This window comes from Protopterus annectens, chromosome 12.part0 (genome assembly GCF_019279795.1).
Source record: "Protopterus annectens isolate FY-2018-M chromosome 12.part0, PAN1.0, whole genome shotgun sequence".
Lineage (NCBI taxonomy): Eukaryota > Metazoa > Chordata > Ceratodontiformes > Protopteridae > Protopterus > Protopterus annectens.
In genome coordinates this window covers 151,611,207-151,630,563 of record NC_056746.1, presented here as the reverse complement: position 1 = coordinate 151,630,563, position 19,357 = coordinate 151,611,207, and the positions used below count along the sequence as shown (strand labels likewise).

The 19,357-nt window shown below is 43.8% G+C and overlaps 1 protein-coding gene across 2 annotated transcripts in view; it reads left to right on the top strand.

Moving 5' to 3' along the window:
• Positions 1–19,357, top strand: part of GSPT1 (G1 to S phase transition 1) — a 960,922-nt gene that overhangs the window by 842,730 nt on the left and 98,835 nt on the right. For both annotated transcript variants that reach the window (XM_044089181.1, XM_044089179.1), the window contains one exon: positions 8,890–9,063. In XM_044089181.1, coding sequence (XP_043945116.1) covers positions 8,890–9,063 — 174 coding nt within the window. The remainder of the gene's footprint in view (positions 1–8,889; positions 9,064–19,357) is intronic.

The window sequence follows — 19,357 nt, the reverse complement described above, 5'->3', positions numbered from 1 at the left end:
TGTACTCCTGGCACTCTGACGTCAGGGAGCATGGCTGAACAGCCGACGCCGGACCCAGACTTTGGGATTCTGGCCGACCGAGGACTGCCTGCCGGCAGGGGAGAACCCTACAGTCATGACTGCAACAGTGAAGACACTCTAACATCTACATTTATGGTAAGTGTACACAACTGTACTTTTTGATTCTTTGGAGGCCTCCTGCAGAACCGCTGTTACGGGTTCTGTCATTAGGAGGCATGCTTGGTTAAAGGAACAGAATCTGCCTGATCATGTTAAAGCAAAATTATTAGATGCTCCATTACAGTATGATAGCTTGTTTGGTGTTAAAGCAGAAGAGGTGTTGAAGAAAATGAAGGACAAAGCCAAATCTATGCAGACAGTCAAGGATTTCTTACAGGTACAGCCTCCAAGATTTAGCAGACACTGGCCTACAAAAAATTGGTCCTTTCCAGTGTCTTGACAGGCCACAAAGAGGCAGATACAAATGCCCTAGAGGCAGATCCCAGCCCTAAGGCTCATACAGGTCCAAACAGTGGGGTGCTTCTACCTCCAAAAGTGGAGAAGACAAGTCACAGCCATACAGAAAGCAGTCACAATGACTTCCCCCTGCCAGCGCCAAGCACTTACCTACTGGCAGCTCCTTTAGGGAAAAAACTAACACTTTTTTCTAAAAACTGGCACCTAATCACCCAGGACAAATGGGTCTTGAACATAGTGTCACAAGGTTACAGGTTCCACTTTCACACCTTGCCAAGGGCAAACGGTATGCCAGACCTGCCAAAAAATCAATGGGCAAAGGCACAAAAGCAAGTTTCATCCCTCATGGACACGAGGGCCATTCAGCAAGTACCGCAGCCAGAGCAGGGACAAGGACTTTACTCAAGACTTTTCTTGGTGCCCAGAAAGGACAAAGCCTGGAGGCCAATACTGGACCCATCTATTCTAAACACATACCTGGATATTCCAAAATTCAAAATGTTGACACTGCAGCAGCTTCTGCCCATGCTGGGCAAGAAGGCTTGGCTTGTTACTTTAGACCTAAAAGAGATATACCTGCATGTCCCAATCAGACAATCATGCAGAAGATACCTCAGATTTATAGCTGGCTCAATGCACTACCAATTCTCTGCACTGCCCTTCACAGAATGCCTGGCACCAGTAATTGCATTTTGCAGACAGAAGAATGCAAATATATCCTTACTTGGATGACTGCCTTATTCAAGCAGAGAACAAGGACATACTATTACATCTGGCGTTTGTAAAAAGATTATTAACATGCCTAGGGTACACAGTAAACGAGAAGAAATCAAAACTTGTACCCTCTAAAGAGGTAATATTCCTGGGTGCAAGCTTAAATACAACTGCCCAGATGGCTTATCTCACGCCAGACAAACAAAGGCAACTGACAACTTATTTCAAAAGGTTGGCAACAAACACCCAGTTAACTGCAAGAAAAATTCTGCAGGCTTTGGGCTTCAAAGCATCCTGCATTCTGCTAATTCCATATGCAAGACTGCATATGAGGCAACTACAATGGTATCTAAAAAGTGTTTGGACTCAACATTGCCACAGCCTGGAAACAATAATTACACTCGCTCCCTGCCTACAACAGGAGTTTCGATGGTGGGCAAAGGCCTGTCACCACAACAAGGGGCAGCCATTCACCATGCCCCCAGCCAGGCAGACATTGACAACAGATGCATCAGATTATGCCTGGGGGGCCCACATGGCAGGAAGATGTATTCAGGGCTCATGGTCCGCAATCCAAATGCATCTACATATCAATCAAAAAGAGATGCTAGCTGTTCAAAATGCCCTGACAGCCTTCATGGATCTACTTCATCTTATAACTATTGATAAAGACGGACAATACTACAGTCATGTGGTACATAAACAAGCAGGGAGGCACACATTCCTACCTCCTTTGCAGACTAGCCATGACTTTGTGGGACACAGCATTGACTTGCCAAGTACATCTGCAAGCACAATTCCTGCCAGGAAAGATAAATACTCTGGCAGACGAACTAAGCAGAAACCTCATGGATCCCCATGAGTGGAAATTGGATCCAGAAGTCGTCAACATGATAACAAGGAATTGGGGATGCCCGGACGTAGATCTATTTGCCTCCCCTCACAACTGCCAACTACACAGATTCTGCACAAGGACTTATCACAAGCAAGCATGGAAAGTGGATGCTCTATCTTTCAGCTGGAAAAACTTAACAGTATACTCCTTTCCACCACTGCCTCTCCTCCCCAAGGTGGTACTAAAGGTCAGACAAGAGAAGCCAAAAGATACTGATTGCCCCAGACTGGCCCTGCCAGCACTGGTACCCAATCCTAAGGAACTTGACTCAGTGCCCAGCATGGACATTACCTCAGATTCCTCACTTACTAACCCAACAAAACATTCAGATCCTGCACAGCCAACTCAGGACCTTAAATCTGGTGGCATGGCGGATAATGTAGCTTTTCAAAACACACCTCTCTCTAAAGCGGTTATGGGTGTTATTTTGGAGGCCAGGAGGCCCAGTACCAGAAAATCTTATGCAGAAAAATGGAAGAGATTCTGTGCTTGGAGCCAGGCACAAGGAATTGACATGATTGTTCCAAATATACCTCAGATTTTGCAATACTTAACTGAGATGTTGGACAAAGGCCTATCCTTTTCATCAATTAAGACTCATGCCTCTGCCATTTCAGCTCATTACAATACAGAGCCACCTATTTTCTCTCATCCTTTATTAAAGCAGTACCTCAGAGGAGCCAAAAACCTACGGCCTCCAAGGAGATCACCAATACCTGCATGGGACCTCAATTATTTCTTGGAAAAACTCACTCTGCCTCCTTTTGAGCCAGCCGCTACAGCTGATATAAAATTGTTATCATGGAAAACAGCTTTGCTCCTAGCAATAACCTCTGCAAGATGAGTCTCAGAGCTACAGGCACTCATGGCTGTGGAACCTTTTATCATCTTCCATCCAGATAGGGTTTCTCTAAGGACAAACCCCACTTTTATGCCTAAGGTAGTGTCCAGTGTGGCCCTCAACCAAAATTATTCATTTGCCTACCTTTTATCCAAACCCACAGAATAAGGGTAAGAAACTTCTGCATTCTTTGGACATACACAGACAGCTGCGCTTCTACTTGGACAGAACCAAAGCTTTCAGAAAGACTGAGCAATTACTGGTAGCATATGTGGCAGGATCACAAGGAAAGGCTATCTCAAAGCAGACTATTTCAAAGTGGATAGGTCACTGCATTCGTTTATGCTATTCTCAACATGGCAAATCAGTGCTTAAGGGCATTAGGCCACATTCAACCAGAGCAGCAGCCACATCAGCAGCCTTCCTCAGAGGAATGCCCACCAAAGACATTTTAGAGGCTGCAACCTGGAGTTCAGTGCATACTTTTACAAAGCACTACCACTTACCACTCTACTCCAAATCCAGGGCAGGCTTTGCCACTGCAGTGCTGCAGGGCCTCATAGCCGCTCCTAATTCTATTTAGTTCCAGCCTCCCAACCTTAGCTTTGGGATTCAACCCAATTGTAATGACTGCAACAGTGAAACACGATGAACCTATTACAGTTGTGTACCTACCATAAATGTAGATGTTAGAGTGTATTCACTGTTGCAGTCCAGGTTACCCACCCTCCATCCCCCTTATCTTTGCTGGACCTTATCTGTACTTCTCTATTCTATACAACCTGTGTGGTGTATTTGCTTGTAGATGAAGGAAACTTGTTATTTAGTGCATGCATGCTTTATTGACATTTTTAGCCTACCCTTTTGGGGGCACCTGATATCTGGGGCAGGAAAAACTGAAGAAAATGGCGTCAGCTGCATCTTTTATACCCCTGGCGCACTAACGTCAGGGAGGAGGCGATAGCAGCCGACGCCGGACCTAGACTTTGGAATTCAGGCCGACTGCGGGTAGCCTGCAAGCAGGATAACCCAATTGTAATGACTGCAACAGTGAATATACTCGAACATCTACATTTATGGTAGGTACACAACTGTACTTTCCTCAGGCTAACCCTTTTCTTTCCTGTCCTGTCGGACAGTAGATAACCACAGATACCTAGGTTCTCTCAATCATCCAAAATGGTTATTTTATGGCTTGGAAGTCCCTCCCTCCATATTCTGGCCTTTCTCAGCCTCCTGCTTGCCAGCTTCCTTATTTCCCTTTGGTTCTGTGGGATCTGGTGGGTCAGAGAACTATCCAACCTGTTCCTGTTCCAGAATGTTTCTGGCTCCTTGGAAGGAGGGGTCGTGGAGGCCCATCCTAGACCTGTCCTTTCTCAAGCTTTCTTCCTTCAAGATGTTTTCTTTTCAGAGACGCTTCCTTTTGTTGCTTCCTGAAGCTTTTCTGGTGTATTTGGATTTGAGAGACTTACCTCCATATTTCCTATTCACCTTTTCTTCCTGAAGTTTTTGCATTTTTTTCATCGTCTTCTCATCAGTTCTCAGCTTTGCCAGTTGGTCTTTCTATAACTCCAAGGGTCTTTACTAAATGTTTGGCCCTTGTGGTAGCTTTGTGCAGACTTCAGGGAATTCAGATATTCATTTATTTGAATGAACTTTTAATTCAAGCCCACACTCAGCTCGTGCTTCAAAATCTGCACTTCGCTATGCTTCTGCACAGTGTGGGCTCACCCTCCGTCTCAAAATGTCTGTGTTGACTAACTCTCAGGACCAAGTATTTTTGTATTGCAGGATTTATTGTTCCAGTGTTAGCTTGTCTCCACCTCCCAATGTCTTCTCTTTGCTTATTTCCAGTCCTTCTTGCAAGGGAATTTCTGTGAGCCCTTAGTTACATGGCTTTCGTCATTTCCATGGTTCCTTTTGCCAAACTCCACATGTGGAAATATCAATGGTATCTCAAAACTGGCTCCAGAACTGACACCCTCTAGACTATCCAATCCCTTTTATACCTTGTCTCAAGCTCGAACTTTGCTGGTGGATTCATCAGATTTCCCTGAATCCATGTCCACTTTTTTCAGCTTATTTTCCTTACTCGGGAACTTTACACAGATGCTTCTGATCATGGTTGGGGAGCATCCTCCAACAACCTAAAAAATTTGGATCTTTGGTCCCATCAACAACTGGCAGACCATGTCAACATCAAGGAAATGAGAGCTGTACTTTTAGCTCTCCAGGCTTTTCAGTCCCTTTGGATTCCAGGTACTCTAAAGGTTTTTACAGACAATACACGCGGTGGTGGTGCTGTGGTAGCGTTGTCGCCTCACAATAAGACTCTGTCCAGTTAGATTCTCAGCTAGAGTGTCTTCTTCGTGGAGACATGCGTGAATGGGCGTACCTTCGTTGAAGGTTGTGCGTCAGGGCTAACTCGGCACGTAAAAATCAACTACCAATCATTAGCAGACCGGAGTTCCGCTGTGGCGACCCCTAACCGGGAAAAGCTGAAAGACAACAACAACCACAGTGTTATGGAACATCAAGCAAGGGGGCACAAAATCTTACCTTCCTTGCAGGCTGGTAATTCAGGCTTGAGATTTTGCAGTCTTCCATCACTTCATTCTTCAAGTGGTGTATATCCCTTCAGAGCCCCGTCTGGTGGCAGACACTGAGCATGTCCTGGACAAATCCTCACAATTGGATGCTTCACGGGGAGGTGTTTCTGGACATTGTACATCGGCCAGGTACTCCTTTGCCGCTCTGAAAAGACACCTTCCACTGTTCTGTTCCAGAGTGACATGTTCCCTGACTTGGAAAGTGGATTCCATGTCTTTTCCTTGGAAGGGGATGTTTCTATATGCCTGTCACTCTCTTCTTCAACTACCACAGGTCTTGTGCAAGATCATGTGGGACACACCCAGAATCTTGCTGGTTACTCCCTTTTGACCCAAACAGCACTGGTTCCCCCTTCTATTTCATCAGGCCAGGAGCAGTCATCACAAGTTACCACACTGGATGGATCTTCTCACACAAGATAAAGGGGTCTCTCATACACCCTCACTTGTCCACCCTTCAGCTGACACTTTGGATAATAGGGTTTTGATTCCTTTTCAGGCACCAGTTTTCTGAGGACGTACTTCAGGTTTTGTGGGAGGCTGGAAAACCCATTACTAGAAAATCCTATGCAACTAAAGGGAAGGGATATTCTTAGTCTCTCAAGCATGACCTGGACTGTGTGTGTGTGTGTGTGTGTGTGTGTGTGTGTGTGTGTGTGTGTGTGTGTGTGTGTGTGTGTGTGTGTGTGTGTGTGTGTGTGTGTGTGTGGTGGGGGGTCTCTACAGTCCTTTGTGTGTGTTGCTCAGTTCTGGTTTGGCATATTCATCAGTTAAAGTTCACTTGCCAGCCATTTCTACCTGTCTGCCTTTGAATCCATCTTTGCCTTCTAGTTTTGCAGTCGACCCATTTTTTTTAAAAAAAGATGTCTATATCAGGTCTCCAAGAAAACCTTTTCCTCCTTCTTTTGACCTTAATTTTTTTCTTGAAAAATTGACTCAGTCACCTATTGAGACCGTCTTTTCTTCCCTACCACATTGTACTTGGAAGACTGTATTGTTGGTGGTTTGCACTTCCACCATTAAGGTCCATGAACTTCAAGCAGTCATGGCAGTTCCTCCTTTTCTGTTTTTTCACAAGGACGGGGTGTCTTTGTCCCAGTCCTCCTTTTATGCCCAAGGTGGTTAATGATTTGTCCTTGAATCCGTCCATTCATCTTCCTCCTTTTTCCCTTCTCCACAGATTACTAGTGAGAGAGTTCTTCACTCCTTGCATTTACATAAGCAGCTCACATATTACTTGTAACAAGACAAAGCATGTCAGAAAATGAGCGATTTTATTTCCTTTCATGCCAGGAAATTGGGTTCGGCAGTGTCCAAGTAAACCATCTCCTCCTGTATTTCTGTGACCATTTCTTTTTGCCATTCTTTTCATAGCAAGTAGTTTTCTCTTCTGTTTGTGCTCATTCTACCAGGGCAGTGGCGTCTTCTGGTGCTGGATGCAAGATTTATTATTTATTTATTTAGTTAGTTTACATTTGTTGACCAAGATAGTCCAACTGGATTTATGGCCATTTTCAGCGGAGGCCCGGGGAGAAAAGCTCCAAGATAAGCAGTTACGATTACAGATACAATATATACAGTGGTGACATACTTAAGTTATACAAATTCCAAGGTTAGAGATCCAACTTGGAAACTGCTACTTGGTCTTTTATTCACAGTTTTACCAAAAAATTACAAGTTGGATGTTATTTCCAGGGCCAAGGCAGGTTTTAGGGCATCCTTCATGGGTTTGTGGAGGGGTCTTCTCTGTCTTACTCCTTCCATACTTTTCAGTAGCTTTTGTACTCTACCAAGAGTAAAGAATATTGCAGCAGGTATAAGGAAGGGCATAGTCCAGGTGTGTATGTCCTACTTAACACTGTTGCAGTATTCTGTTCCTCCTTCCTGCCCCTATTACGTTCGTTTGCCTTGTTTCTGGCTGAGGGGATTGCATTGCATCTTTTCTCCTCCTTCCCTTTCTGGTGTACGTTATTTGCCTTCTCTGGGGTTGCTATGGTTCTTCTGTGGCACTCAAGTTTTGTGGATTAGGCGTCCTTGTGTCACATATGTACCTTACACCTTGTATTTAGCACATGTCTGAAGTACAATGCCTGGAAGGTGTAAAGGCTTTGGTATGCCAGAAATTAGTGCATCCTCTGCAGTATATCCCAAAAGTAAAGAATACTGCACCAGTGAGAAGTAGGACATCTGCTGTTATGGTAAGCTGTTACACAGGAAGTAATACAGGACAGGAGGGAGGGATAGAATCCTGCAACAGTGAGAAGTAGGACATCTGCTGTTATGGTAAGATGTTACACAGGAAGTAATACAGGACAGGAGGGAGGGATAGAATCCTGCAACAGTGAGAAGTAGGACATCTGCTGTTATGGTAAGCTGTTACACAGGAAGTAATACAGGACAGGAGGGAGGGATAGAATCCTGCAACAGTGAGAAGTAGGACATCTGCTGTTATGGTAAGATGTTACACAGTAAGTAATACAGGACAGGAGGGAGGGATAGAATCCTGCAACAGTGAGAAGTAGGACATCTGCTGTTATGGTAAGATGTTACACAGGAAGTAATACAGGACAGGAGGGAGGGATAGAATCCTGCAACAGTGAGAAGTAGGACACCTGCTGTTATGGTAAGATGTTACACAGGAAGTAATACAGGACAGGAGGGAGGGATAGAATCCTGCAACAGTGAGAAGTAGGACATCTGCTGTTATGGTAAGATGTTACACAGCTGTACTTTTCTCTTCACCATTCCTCTTATCCCTCCATGACCTTGCTCTGTTACATGAAGAAGGGATGTTGGAGACTTCAGAGATGGACCTGAGGTACACAGAGGTGCTCCTACTTGGACCACTTAATTTCTGGCACAGGAGTAGTCTTTTCTGGTATTGCCAGAACAAGAAGTATCTGAGGATGGCACCTTTCTGGCATTTCCAGAACAAGAAATATCTGAGGATGCCAGCTGATGCCCCTCTTACCACCAGTTTCGTTACATGGCAGTGAGATGTAGGTTGAGAGCCACGGGAGAAAGTAAGCTCTGGAAGCCCAGTCAGACATTGGGCTACATTGAGAGCAAGTTATCCGACAGATGACTGCAGCAGTGATTGTACTATAACTTCTACAGTTATGGTAAGTCCTAACATTATTGTACTACCTTGTGATGGACCATGTATTTACATGTGCAGGTATGAAATTAGCTCAATTTGGGCTAAGATTGCTAGAATTAAAAATAAATCTGTAGGTGGAATTGTTGTAGATGCCGTGTAGTCCATAAGAGCTCAATAGACAAATACATTTGCAGATATCTTAAATGAATGTGATGTTTTTGTACATATTTTTATTGTATTGTTCTCCTTTCAGCACACTGTTGAAGTTCTTGGGATCCTCTCTGATGATGTAGAAACAGAAGAAGTGTTACCAGGTGAAAATCTGAAAATAAGACTGAAAGGAATAGAAGAGGAAGAAATTCTGCCTGGATTTATTTTGTGTGACCTAGTTAACCTTTGTCACTCAGGGCGCACATTTGATGCTCAGGTAAAACATTTTTGCAATTATTGTTCATATTTGAAGTGTTTAACTTACTTGGTACCTTGCTTATTTTCATTAATGTTTATCTGGGAATGGTTGTGCTCCTGTAAAGGACTGCTTCACCCCAATAAGTTTTCTTTATAATATTCTTAACTCCTTTTAATCTTTTCTTTATAATATTCTTAACTCCTTTTAATCTTTTCTTTATAATATTCTTAACTCCTTTTAATCTTTTCTTTATAATATTCTTCACTCCTTTTAATCTTTTCTTTATAATATTCTTAACTCCTTTTAATCCTATTCAGGGGATACCAAATACAGAACTAACAAGCATGTGTGTATATATATATATATATATATATATATATATATATATATATATATATATATATATATATATATATATAATACACACACACACACACACACACACACACACACACCTGTATGTACATGTATGCATATGTAAATGTATACCAAAACACTTGCTCCCATATTAAGTGTAGGCTGTTCTTAAAAATATCTAAACTAGTACTTGCTTTAATGTAATTTGGTAGTCTGCTCCATGCATCAGCTACTCTGTCAGAGAACCAATTAATACACTTCTCATTCCTATAAAATCTTCTGCATAGGATGTCTGATGATTCTCTAATACTTTTTGATAACTCCAAACATTCCCAAAGGTAGTTGTATCTAAATGCCATATATACCTGAATAAGATCTCGTCCTAGTATCTGTAAGAGAGACTGTACAAGTTCAGACATTTTAGTCTTTCATAATAACTTAGGTTTTCACATCCATGGATGCCGTTGGTGTATTTCCACTGTGTTATACCATACTCAAGTTTGTGTCTAATGTAGCTAACAAACAGTGGCCATACATACATATACACATACATATACATGTACACGTATATACATACATATACATGTATATGCATACATATACATGTGTATATACATACATATACATGTATATAAATATATATATATATATATATATACGTATATATGTCTATACATATATGTGTATACGTATATACGTGTGTGTGTGTGTGTGTGTGTGTGTATATATATATATATATATATATATATATATATACACGTGTACATGTATATACCTATATACATGTACATGTATATACCTATATGCGTGTACATGTATATATAGATATCTATAGATAGATATATATGCATTGGATTGACTAGTAAAATCCTGGACCCTAGCAAAAACAGTAACCGACTCACTGTGAGTGCTTTCATTCTTTATTATTAGAAAAACTTGATCAGAAATGAGTATAAAATAAGTAAAAATGATATTTGGAGTTTAAATTTCTTGGAACGCGTGATATAATACCATTTTTACCAATCAGTACAGTTGAAGGTTGAGCTGGCAACAAATCACAGTGCTAGGATAACCATTCAGAGTAGGTGGAATTATCTTATTAATGAATCACAACTGTTTAAACAGTGTCCAATCAGTGTGAGCAAGTTGCTGTTTGTTGTCAAATTGCTGAGAGTCTGGAGTCAAACCAATCATAATAGAAAGTGAACTCTGTAACAGAAAAAAAGATTTTTTTAATTTTGTAATAGTTGTGTGTGTGTGTGTGTGTGTGTGTGTAGTGTGCATATATATATATATATATATGTACATACACACACACACACACACACACACACACACACACACAGATGCACTTAACATACACAAAATAAGAGAAGCCATTAATTTAGTCAACTGTTCAAGTCTACACAGTTTGGTTAACTAAACAGATAGTCACCAACTGTGTGAGATTCAACATTATTGAGTTGTGGAATATGCATTTTCCCTTGTATTCTGCAATCCCAGAGTTAGAATATAAAACTAACATTGGGAATCAGGGGGCTTGCCCCCCTGCAGAACACAATGTTTTTATTTTATTTTTTCATTTGTATGCTTCAAGGCTATTCCTAATTGCATGTATAGTGACGTGACTTTTTTGTCAAACTTTTATTGTCGACATTGGCAGTATTGACATTTGGGTATATTGATGAAATTTAGTGTAGCTATATATAGTACATATGCATATCTCTGTCTGTGTTTTTGTAGATATCTATACGAACACTTAAAACTTGACTTTCTTTAAAGTAGACTTCTGTTTTGTCAGCATACTTCAGTCAGCAAAATAAGTGGTTGAAAATTGTGCAGTATTGCAACTTTACAGGGGTTTCGTAATATTCACTTGGCTCTAGTATTGTGTGATCTCTGATAATTGGCACGGGGGGTAGAGTGAGCCCAGGATACGTCTCGGAGCATGTACAGTAACCTGTCAACGATTTTCAGTATTTTTCTGTGTTTGGATGTTTAAAAGTAGACAGATTCATTCTCTCACTCTTATTTGCGGGTGTGTGTGTTATTCATTTAGTCTTTGTACCTGATTCTGCCATTTCTTTGTACACTGTTTTGGCTGCTTCTAGGATGGATTTTGCTTTGTAATTTGTTGCATCTACTACTTCAGAGGAACTCAAGTATTTAATGAGTAGGGGAGGGAATGGTAGCAGTAGCTAAAACCTTTTCAGCTTTTGTTTGCAAGCTAATTAAGGCACACTGAAAAGTAAGCTTACATTTTCTGTTAAGAAATTATCTCTGAAAAATGTATATCTGGTCCTTGTTTGTTGTGAGTTGGATGTTCGTTAGATCACTGTTGCAACAATTTTTGAAATTTCCTGCTGTAGAAAGCCTTTGGCGGGCACTAGTACCAAAGAGTTGTTCCCTTTCCCTAGGCCTGGTAGACATCAATCCAGCATCACGATGTCTGACTATTAAGAGTCGTCAGCTGGCCCCATTTCCTCTGTCCTTTCTTGCTCTTTGTTGGAAGTACAACAGTCACGAAGTACATCAGTCTGTACAAAGCCAGAGATCGAGCACCAAAAAGCTAAGTAACCCATTGGGTTATCGAATGTGTGCACACTTAGTTTGGAAAGCAAATCACCCACCAGGACGTCCAGTATGTTCTGCCTAAGTCCAAAACCGGACATGCCTGAAAGCCCCCAGTGTGCTTACTTTAACTCAAGAACCATTAGGCATAGGACTGAGTAGCACCATACATTGAACAGCATAGAGAATGTTGATGGATGGTGCTCACTGTGACATCTGCCAGTCTCTTTTGAGCTCTTCAGCTGGCATATGTTGACCACCTCTTCACAGGGTCATGTACCAGCTCTGTCTCACAAGATACTCTTGCCTCTGTTTGTCCCTCTGAGGACATCCCTTTTGGGAAAACACTTCATAAGAGTTCTTCAGCTGAGAAGCTCAGGAATATCCACCATGCAAGGAAATGCTCAGACAATTTCTTGGACTTTATGAGCACAAACCTGTCTCCATTCCTCCATTCTTGGAGGTAGCAGATATTCAAGATGCATCCCTGCAGCCTGACTCCCTGCCCCCAAGAAACAAGATAGTTTCTGGAGGGTGATAGAGTCCCATATGCACGTTTATTGCGATCTAGTAGCAGATGCTGAGGTGGTGTCCTCAGAAACCAAGGGGCAAACTTAAAAGCCTACACTTCAGCGACCCTGGCCACTTGACGTTAAATTGTCAGTTTTATATGATTAAATATCAGGAGTCTGTATTGGATGAGGCAAATCAAAAGTTAGAGGAGATGTAATATAAGGCTTTCCAGAGAGACTTGTTGGAACTTTAGACTAGTCCCGAGGTTGCTAACCACACATTCATATGTGGCTTTGATTCTTTGAAAGCAATTAAGGCAGTCCTGGCTAAGAGAACAGCCTCACCCAGAAGATGTTAAAATCGAAATCCTTAACCCACCCCTGGACAAGGATTTTATCTTTGGATCCCCAAGCTTAAAGTATCTTCAAAAAACAGGAGGAGAAGCCAAAGACTATGTAGACAGTGAAAGACTTTCTGCTAGTCCATCAGCAGGTATCAGAAATTTCCTTACAAATACGTGGCCCTTTTCTGTGCCTCAGTCAAAATCCAAGCGCAGAAAGAACAAAAAAGGAAAATACACAAAGTGTTAAGCCGACTCCAAACTCAGGCTTGTTAGGTCCCACCACCAGGGACCCAAGCATTGAGCAGCTTTGGGGAATAGGCTTTCCCACTTTTACCCATGCTGGTGAAAAAAGTACTTGGGACAGGTGGGTCTTGGCCCTAGTAAGGTCAGGCTATAAAATGCAGTTCACTTCATTATGAAATTTCTCATGTGTTTTAATTTCCAAAAGGACAGCTAAAAGACAAGCAGATTCAAGTTCAAGACTTTTTGGAACAAGGTTCCACAGCACTAGTAAAGGGAAAACTCATATGAACAGGATTTTACTTCAGGTTCATTCTGGCCTCAAGAAAGGAATGGTCTTGGAGGCTTATCTTACACATCTCATAACTAAAGTACGTCTGTGTACAAAGTCAAAATGCTTACACTGTAAAAGTTTGTTATCTTTAATCCTGCCCCAGGCACTCATGGTTACCTTGAATCTAAAAGATGCCGTCCCCCATGTGTCTGTCACAAAGAAACACAAGAGGGTGTCCCTTCTTAGATCACTGTTGAAAGTATTCCAAACTATTGGGTTCTGTCACCATATAACCTGGATGGCCGTCCAGGGGACCAAAGCCAAAACCTTCCACAGAGCTACATGTCTGATATGAACGTAAATCCCCAGTCTGTCTCACTGCCATTCCAAAGGTAGGTGTTACACCCTTCGGTCTGATGTCCTTCTATTCCCATATTGCAGTATTCTGCATATGGGTATACCCTTCCAGTCTCTGGTACGTACGGCCAGTATCCAAAAGCTTTCAGTCCCTCTGTGGTGTGTGAGACGTCTGACGTGGGCGAGAGTTCATGGGCCATAAATGTGATGTCGGCACGCACCAGCCCTCAGAACTTTTCAGCCGCCAGTCGTACCCCAGTTGTTTCTGCTACTGCTAACATTGTGTTTATTTCATCAGATAAGTACCCTGTTGGGGACCTTTCCAGTCCTAAAATGTGGTATTGCTTTTTCGTGTCATCTAGAAAGGGTAAGTGTCAGTGCGGCCGCCAGATACCTCAAAAGGGCGCCCACAATAAGTGCCATTTCTGTTTGGGATGGTCGCACGACCATAAGGCCTGCCCGATTTGCCAGGCGTTCGTGCCTGAAACATTACGTAGTCGCTTGCATGCACTTAATCTTTATCTCAAAAAACAATGTTTGAAGCAGCTTACGTTACAGATGGGAGAGGTGCCTCAGACGTCTCCACAGAACTGCCAAAGAAGAATCCTAGGATTTTACGGCCTTCATCTACTGCTGAGCCCCTTCCCGGCCGATCCCCATCCTGTGGCCGGCATAAGCCTGATATCAGGATCTAGACCCGGATCTGCCAGTTCAGAGGTTGTGGGTACCTCTAAAGACACCGCACTATTCTTGGGCGAGAGCACATCAGCAGAGGGTATTCCGGCACCAGTCTCTAACATGGGGGGGCCTGCGTTTTCTGAAGAACCTTCTGAGCCTTCCGAGCCCTTGCAATCTCCGGTTTCTAGACAGACGTCCACTGGCCCACTTAAAAGAAGAGAAAAGAGGAAACCTATTTCTCCTTTTACAGAAAGCATGCCTGATTGGCAGGCTTTCAGTCAAAGCCTTTTCAGTGCCTTTATGGCACTGAGGCCTACCACTGCTGTTGCTGGTTCCAGCCCTCCTCTCCTGAGACCTAGGCCTCAGTCTACTGACACATTTACTAGGGAAGAGGAAATCCTTTTAGATTCCTCTGAGGAGTCACTTTTCTACAACTCACAACTGTCTTCCCATTGGGATATGGAACCCCAGAGGAAGAGTCAGTGGACCCTGACTCCCCAGTTGAAGACTTGACCTTCAGTAACACAATCAGCAGGATGAAGGATCACTTTAAATGGGAATCCTCAGAAATGTCTGAGATACAAAAGAGGTACTACGACCTCATTCAAATGGAAACCCCCAGCCCATCTGCTGTTCCTCCTATCCTGCCTGTCCTTTTAGATGCCTTTCTTCTGCATCTCTGAACCCCGACTCCCAACCTCCTGCCCCACACAGACCAGACATGCTTTACAAGGTGCCTGACACTGCTAAGCATCTGCTTAAGTACGCACTTGCTGATCCTGCTACTATGTCAGTCTCTAAGGACAAAGCCTCCAAACTCCCACCTACTACCACCATTCTCCCGGCTGACAAAGACAGCAAGACAATGAAAAGGTTGGGCAAAAAGTTAATTACTTTGGCTGCCTTGTCCATCAGTGCCACAAACTACCAGTCCCACATGGCCAAGTATACCTTGTCCCTCTTAGAATTTGCCACCAAACACCTGGCAGATATTCCAGACTCCCCTGCCAAAGCATCACTGTCCTCTCTTCTGGCTCTCTCCTCCCAGGTCACCAGACACTATCAACTGCAGTTATGATGCTGCTGAATCCTCAGCCAGGTCAGCAGCATCCACACCTGCCCTACGCAGGTACTCTTGGCTTCTCCTACAACGCCTGCCAAATTATTTCAGGGCAGAGCTCATTGATGCTCCTTTGGACAATGCTGCACTTTTTTGTTCTAAAGTAGCAGACTTTTTCAAATCTCTGCAGCAAAAAGGCAAAGAAATGCAGGACCTGAAACATTTACTGGTTTCGCCAATCCCTAAGTTTCACAGAAACTGTCCAGCAAAAACTCAGTTTATTAGGAAGCACTCCCGCTCTGCTCCTCCTTCAAGGGCTTGTAAGCCCACAAGGAAATAACCTCCTCCATCTAGAGCATCCCCTCCCTCTAGCCAGAGGACTCCCTTTCAGGACAGGGCAGGTAGCATCTGACTACCTGCCAGCCTTGGTTCCTCTCCCTCCTTCTGTGCCACTGTCTGTTCGTTTCTCTCACTGTCTCCTAGTTTGGACCCATCTCACCTCAGACAGTTGGGTCCTGTCCATACTTCAAAACAGTTACTTTATGTCCTGGATCTCCCCTCCCATAAGGCGAGGCATACCTCGACCACCTGCTCAGCAGCTGCGCCTCTTGCAGCCGGTATTGCAGACCCTGTTAGATCAGGGTACCATAGAGACAGTCCCCTCAACTGAAAAAGGAAGAGGAATTCTACTCAAGGCTCTTCCTGGTCCCCAGGAAGGATGGACCCTGGAGGCCTATTCTAGACCTCTTCTATCTCAACCTTTTTCTAAAGGTCCCTACCTTCAGAATGCTAACCCTGTCAGCCCTTTTCCCTCTCCTTATCGCACAAGGATTCCTGGCTACATTAGATACAAAGGATGCTTAATTCCACTTCCCAGTCAAACCCTCCCACAGGAAATACTTAAGATTCTTGGTGGGTTCCTCTCACTTGCAATTCTCTCCCTTGCCCTTTGGACACTCCACCGCACCCAGAGTCTTCACCAAATGCTTGGCACCTGTGGTGGCTTACTGCAGGAAAAAGGGAATACAGATATTCCCCTATCTGGACGACATGCTGATCCAGGCTGCCAGCCAAGTAACCTTTCAAGGGCACATTCAGTTTGTGGTGACCCATCCAACTTCAGTCACTGGGATTTCAGGTAAACCTTCCAAAATCCTATCGTCAGCCAACACAGTACAATATTCATCGGGTGCAGGATCCGCTCTGATCTCATGGAGGCTTACCTACCCCCCACCAAAAGTGAGTTCTTTGACAGAACATCTGCTCCTGGTCCTAAACTCCACAGAGGTGACTGCTGGACTACATGGCAACCACCATACCCATGCTTCCTTTAGCAAGATTGCACATGAGAAAGCTGCAGTGGTACCTTTGGTCAATCTGAAAGCAACACAACCAGCCTCTGGAGCACATTATGCCCCTTCTACCCTGCCTAACAAAGGAAATACTATGGTGAATCACAACCCAAGGCTTCCTTTCCAACCACCTCAACCCAATCAGGTCATGCACACAGATGCTTCAGACCTTTGTTGGGGAGCCACCCTCAGCCACTGACAGGTGCAAGGCCTGTGGCCAAATCACCTCAAGTCAGAACACATTAATGCCAGAGAGATGAGGGCAATCCTTCTAGCCATCCAGGCATTTTTCCCTTTCCTACAACAGGGGCCACTTCTGATATACACAGACAACACCACCGTACTGTGGTATATCAACAAGCAGGGAGGAACCAAGTCCTACCTGCTCTCCAGACTAGCCCTTTTGGTTTGGGAAGTGACCACCTCACGGGTAAATCACCTTGCCGATGTTCATCGTGTTTCACTGTTAGTCATGACTGTAGGGTTCTCCCTGCCGGCAGGCAGCCCTCGGTCGGCCAGAATCCCAAAGTCTGGGTCCGGCGTCGGCTATTCAACCATGCTCCCTGACGTCAGAGCGCCAGGAGTACAAAGCTGACAGCCGACGCCATCTTCTCCAGTCTTTCTTGCCGTGCGGTGATAGCAGTTCGCAAGTGCCGGTCGGCTGACTCCTGACGAATTTTACTGATATACTTCGGTCCGAAGACTTTCTTCTCCACTCAAAGCTAAGTACCCCGTTGGGGAAACTTTTTTCTTGCTCCACTCCGATGTCAGAAAAAGTTAATAATTGTATTTCATGTGGGAAGCAAATACCTCATAAGGATTTTCATTCTTACTGTATTCCTTGCTTGGGCCCTGACCACGACGTAGCTAGTTGTCGGTTTTGTGCTAGATTCAGTCAACGTACAATTAAGCGAAGGTACGATTTTGCTTTTCATTACTTCGGTAGGCGCTTTAACTACAAAATGTCGTCGGATACAGTCCCGGCTACCGGAGTTCACAAACGTCGCAAGGATAAAGACAGGCCTCCGAGGTCCAAATCTGATGATAACGCACAAGCGGAGCCAGCTTCAGGTTCGGCCATCATCAGTGAGGCGCTTTTGCAGCCCCTGTTGTCGGCCATTTCAGAACCGACGGCCGAAACAGACTCTCATGAGGAGCCAACCAGGCCTTTAAATATTTCTGTTGCAGGACCTTCGGACAATGCTCCTTCGGATGGGTCCGGAGCCGCTGTGCAGGTACCGGCTTCCGAAGGGGTTTTCAGGCCTACTCCGCTACTAATAAAGGCAAAGCCAAAGACAAAGGCAAAGACTCCTTCAAAATCAAAGACTTCAACACAGGCCTCTTCTGAACCGGCTCCCAAGTCACAGAAACAGTTACTCAAGATGGCGGAGGATTTAATTACTATGATTAGGGGTGCTCATCCCCCTCCAGACAAAACGCCAAGGCAGGATGTTTCTTATGATTCCTCTGATCAGGCTTCTGTTTCCTCAGTTTCTTCTTCTGATCAGGAATATTCTTTCCCTCCTTATGAGGACTCTGATGCTGAAGAATCCATTCCTTCTGCTTCTCCCCCTGAGGATTTCTCTTTTGGGGAAACTTTGCATGAAATGAGGGAACATTTCCACTGGGAAGGACAGGAGTTTTCGGAATCCAAGAAAAGACTGAGGGAATTTCTTCTTCTTCCCCAACATAGACCCTGGCTATTCCTCCTGTTTTGGATATTGTGGATGATGCCTTTTCGGAGGCTAACTTAACCCCTGACTCTTTTCCTCCTGCTCCTGTTAAGCCTGATAGATATTACAGGGTTCCTGATTCCCATCAGTTTTTATACAAGAACCCTTCTGCTGACCCTGAAACCATTTATCAGGGTCCTAAGGGAGTTAAGGCCGCTTCTGCCAAAAATCCCATTCCTACTGAAAAGGATTCTCGATCCTTAGAAAGATGGGGCAGAAAGGTGTACACTTCTGCTACTTTGTCCATTAGGGCTTTAAACTGTCAGTTTCATATGTTTAAATGCCTGTGCAGATGATAAGGAATTACATGACTTATTGCACACCACTGAACAAGTTGGGAAGCATGGTTTACACTGTGGATTTGATGCCTTGGAGGCTTCTTGTAGGGCTGCGGCCTCTGGCACAATCATTAGAAGGCATGCATGGCTAAAGGAACAAAATTTACCTGAACAAGTAAAGGCTAAATTATTGGATGCTCCTGTTCAGCATAATGTTTTGTTTGGATCTAAAGCTGAAGAGGTGATTAAAAAGATGGAGGATAAGGCGAAATCCATGCAAACAGTTAAAGATTTCTTACAAGTACAGCCTCCTAGATTTAGCAGGAATTGGCCTTCAAAAAATTGGTCCTTTCCCACTTCTGACAGGCCTCAGAGGGGTAGATATAGACGTTCCAGAAGGAGGCCTCAAACGCAAGCTGCTTATAGACCAAGACAGTGGACTGCTTCCACCCCTAGGGGAGGAGAGGACAGGTCACAATCTCAAAGGAAACAAACTCAATGACTCCCTCTGTTGGGCTACAGGAACTTCTTGCCTGGAAGCCCTCTCGAGGAAAAC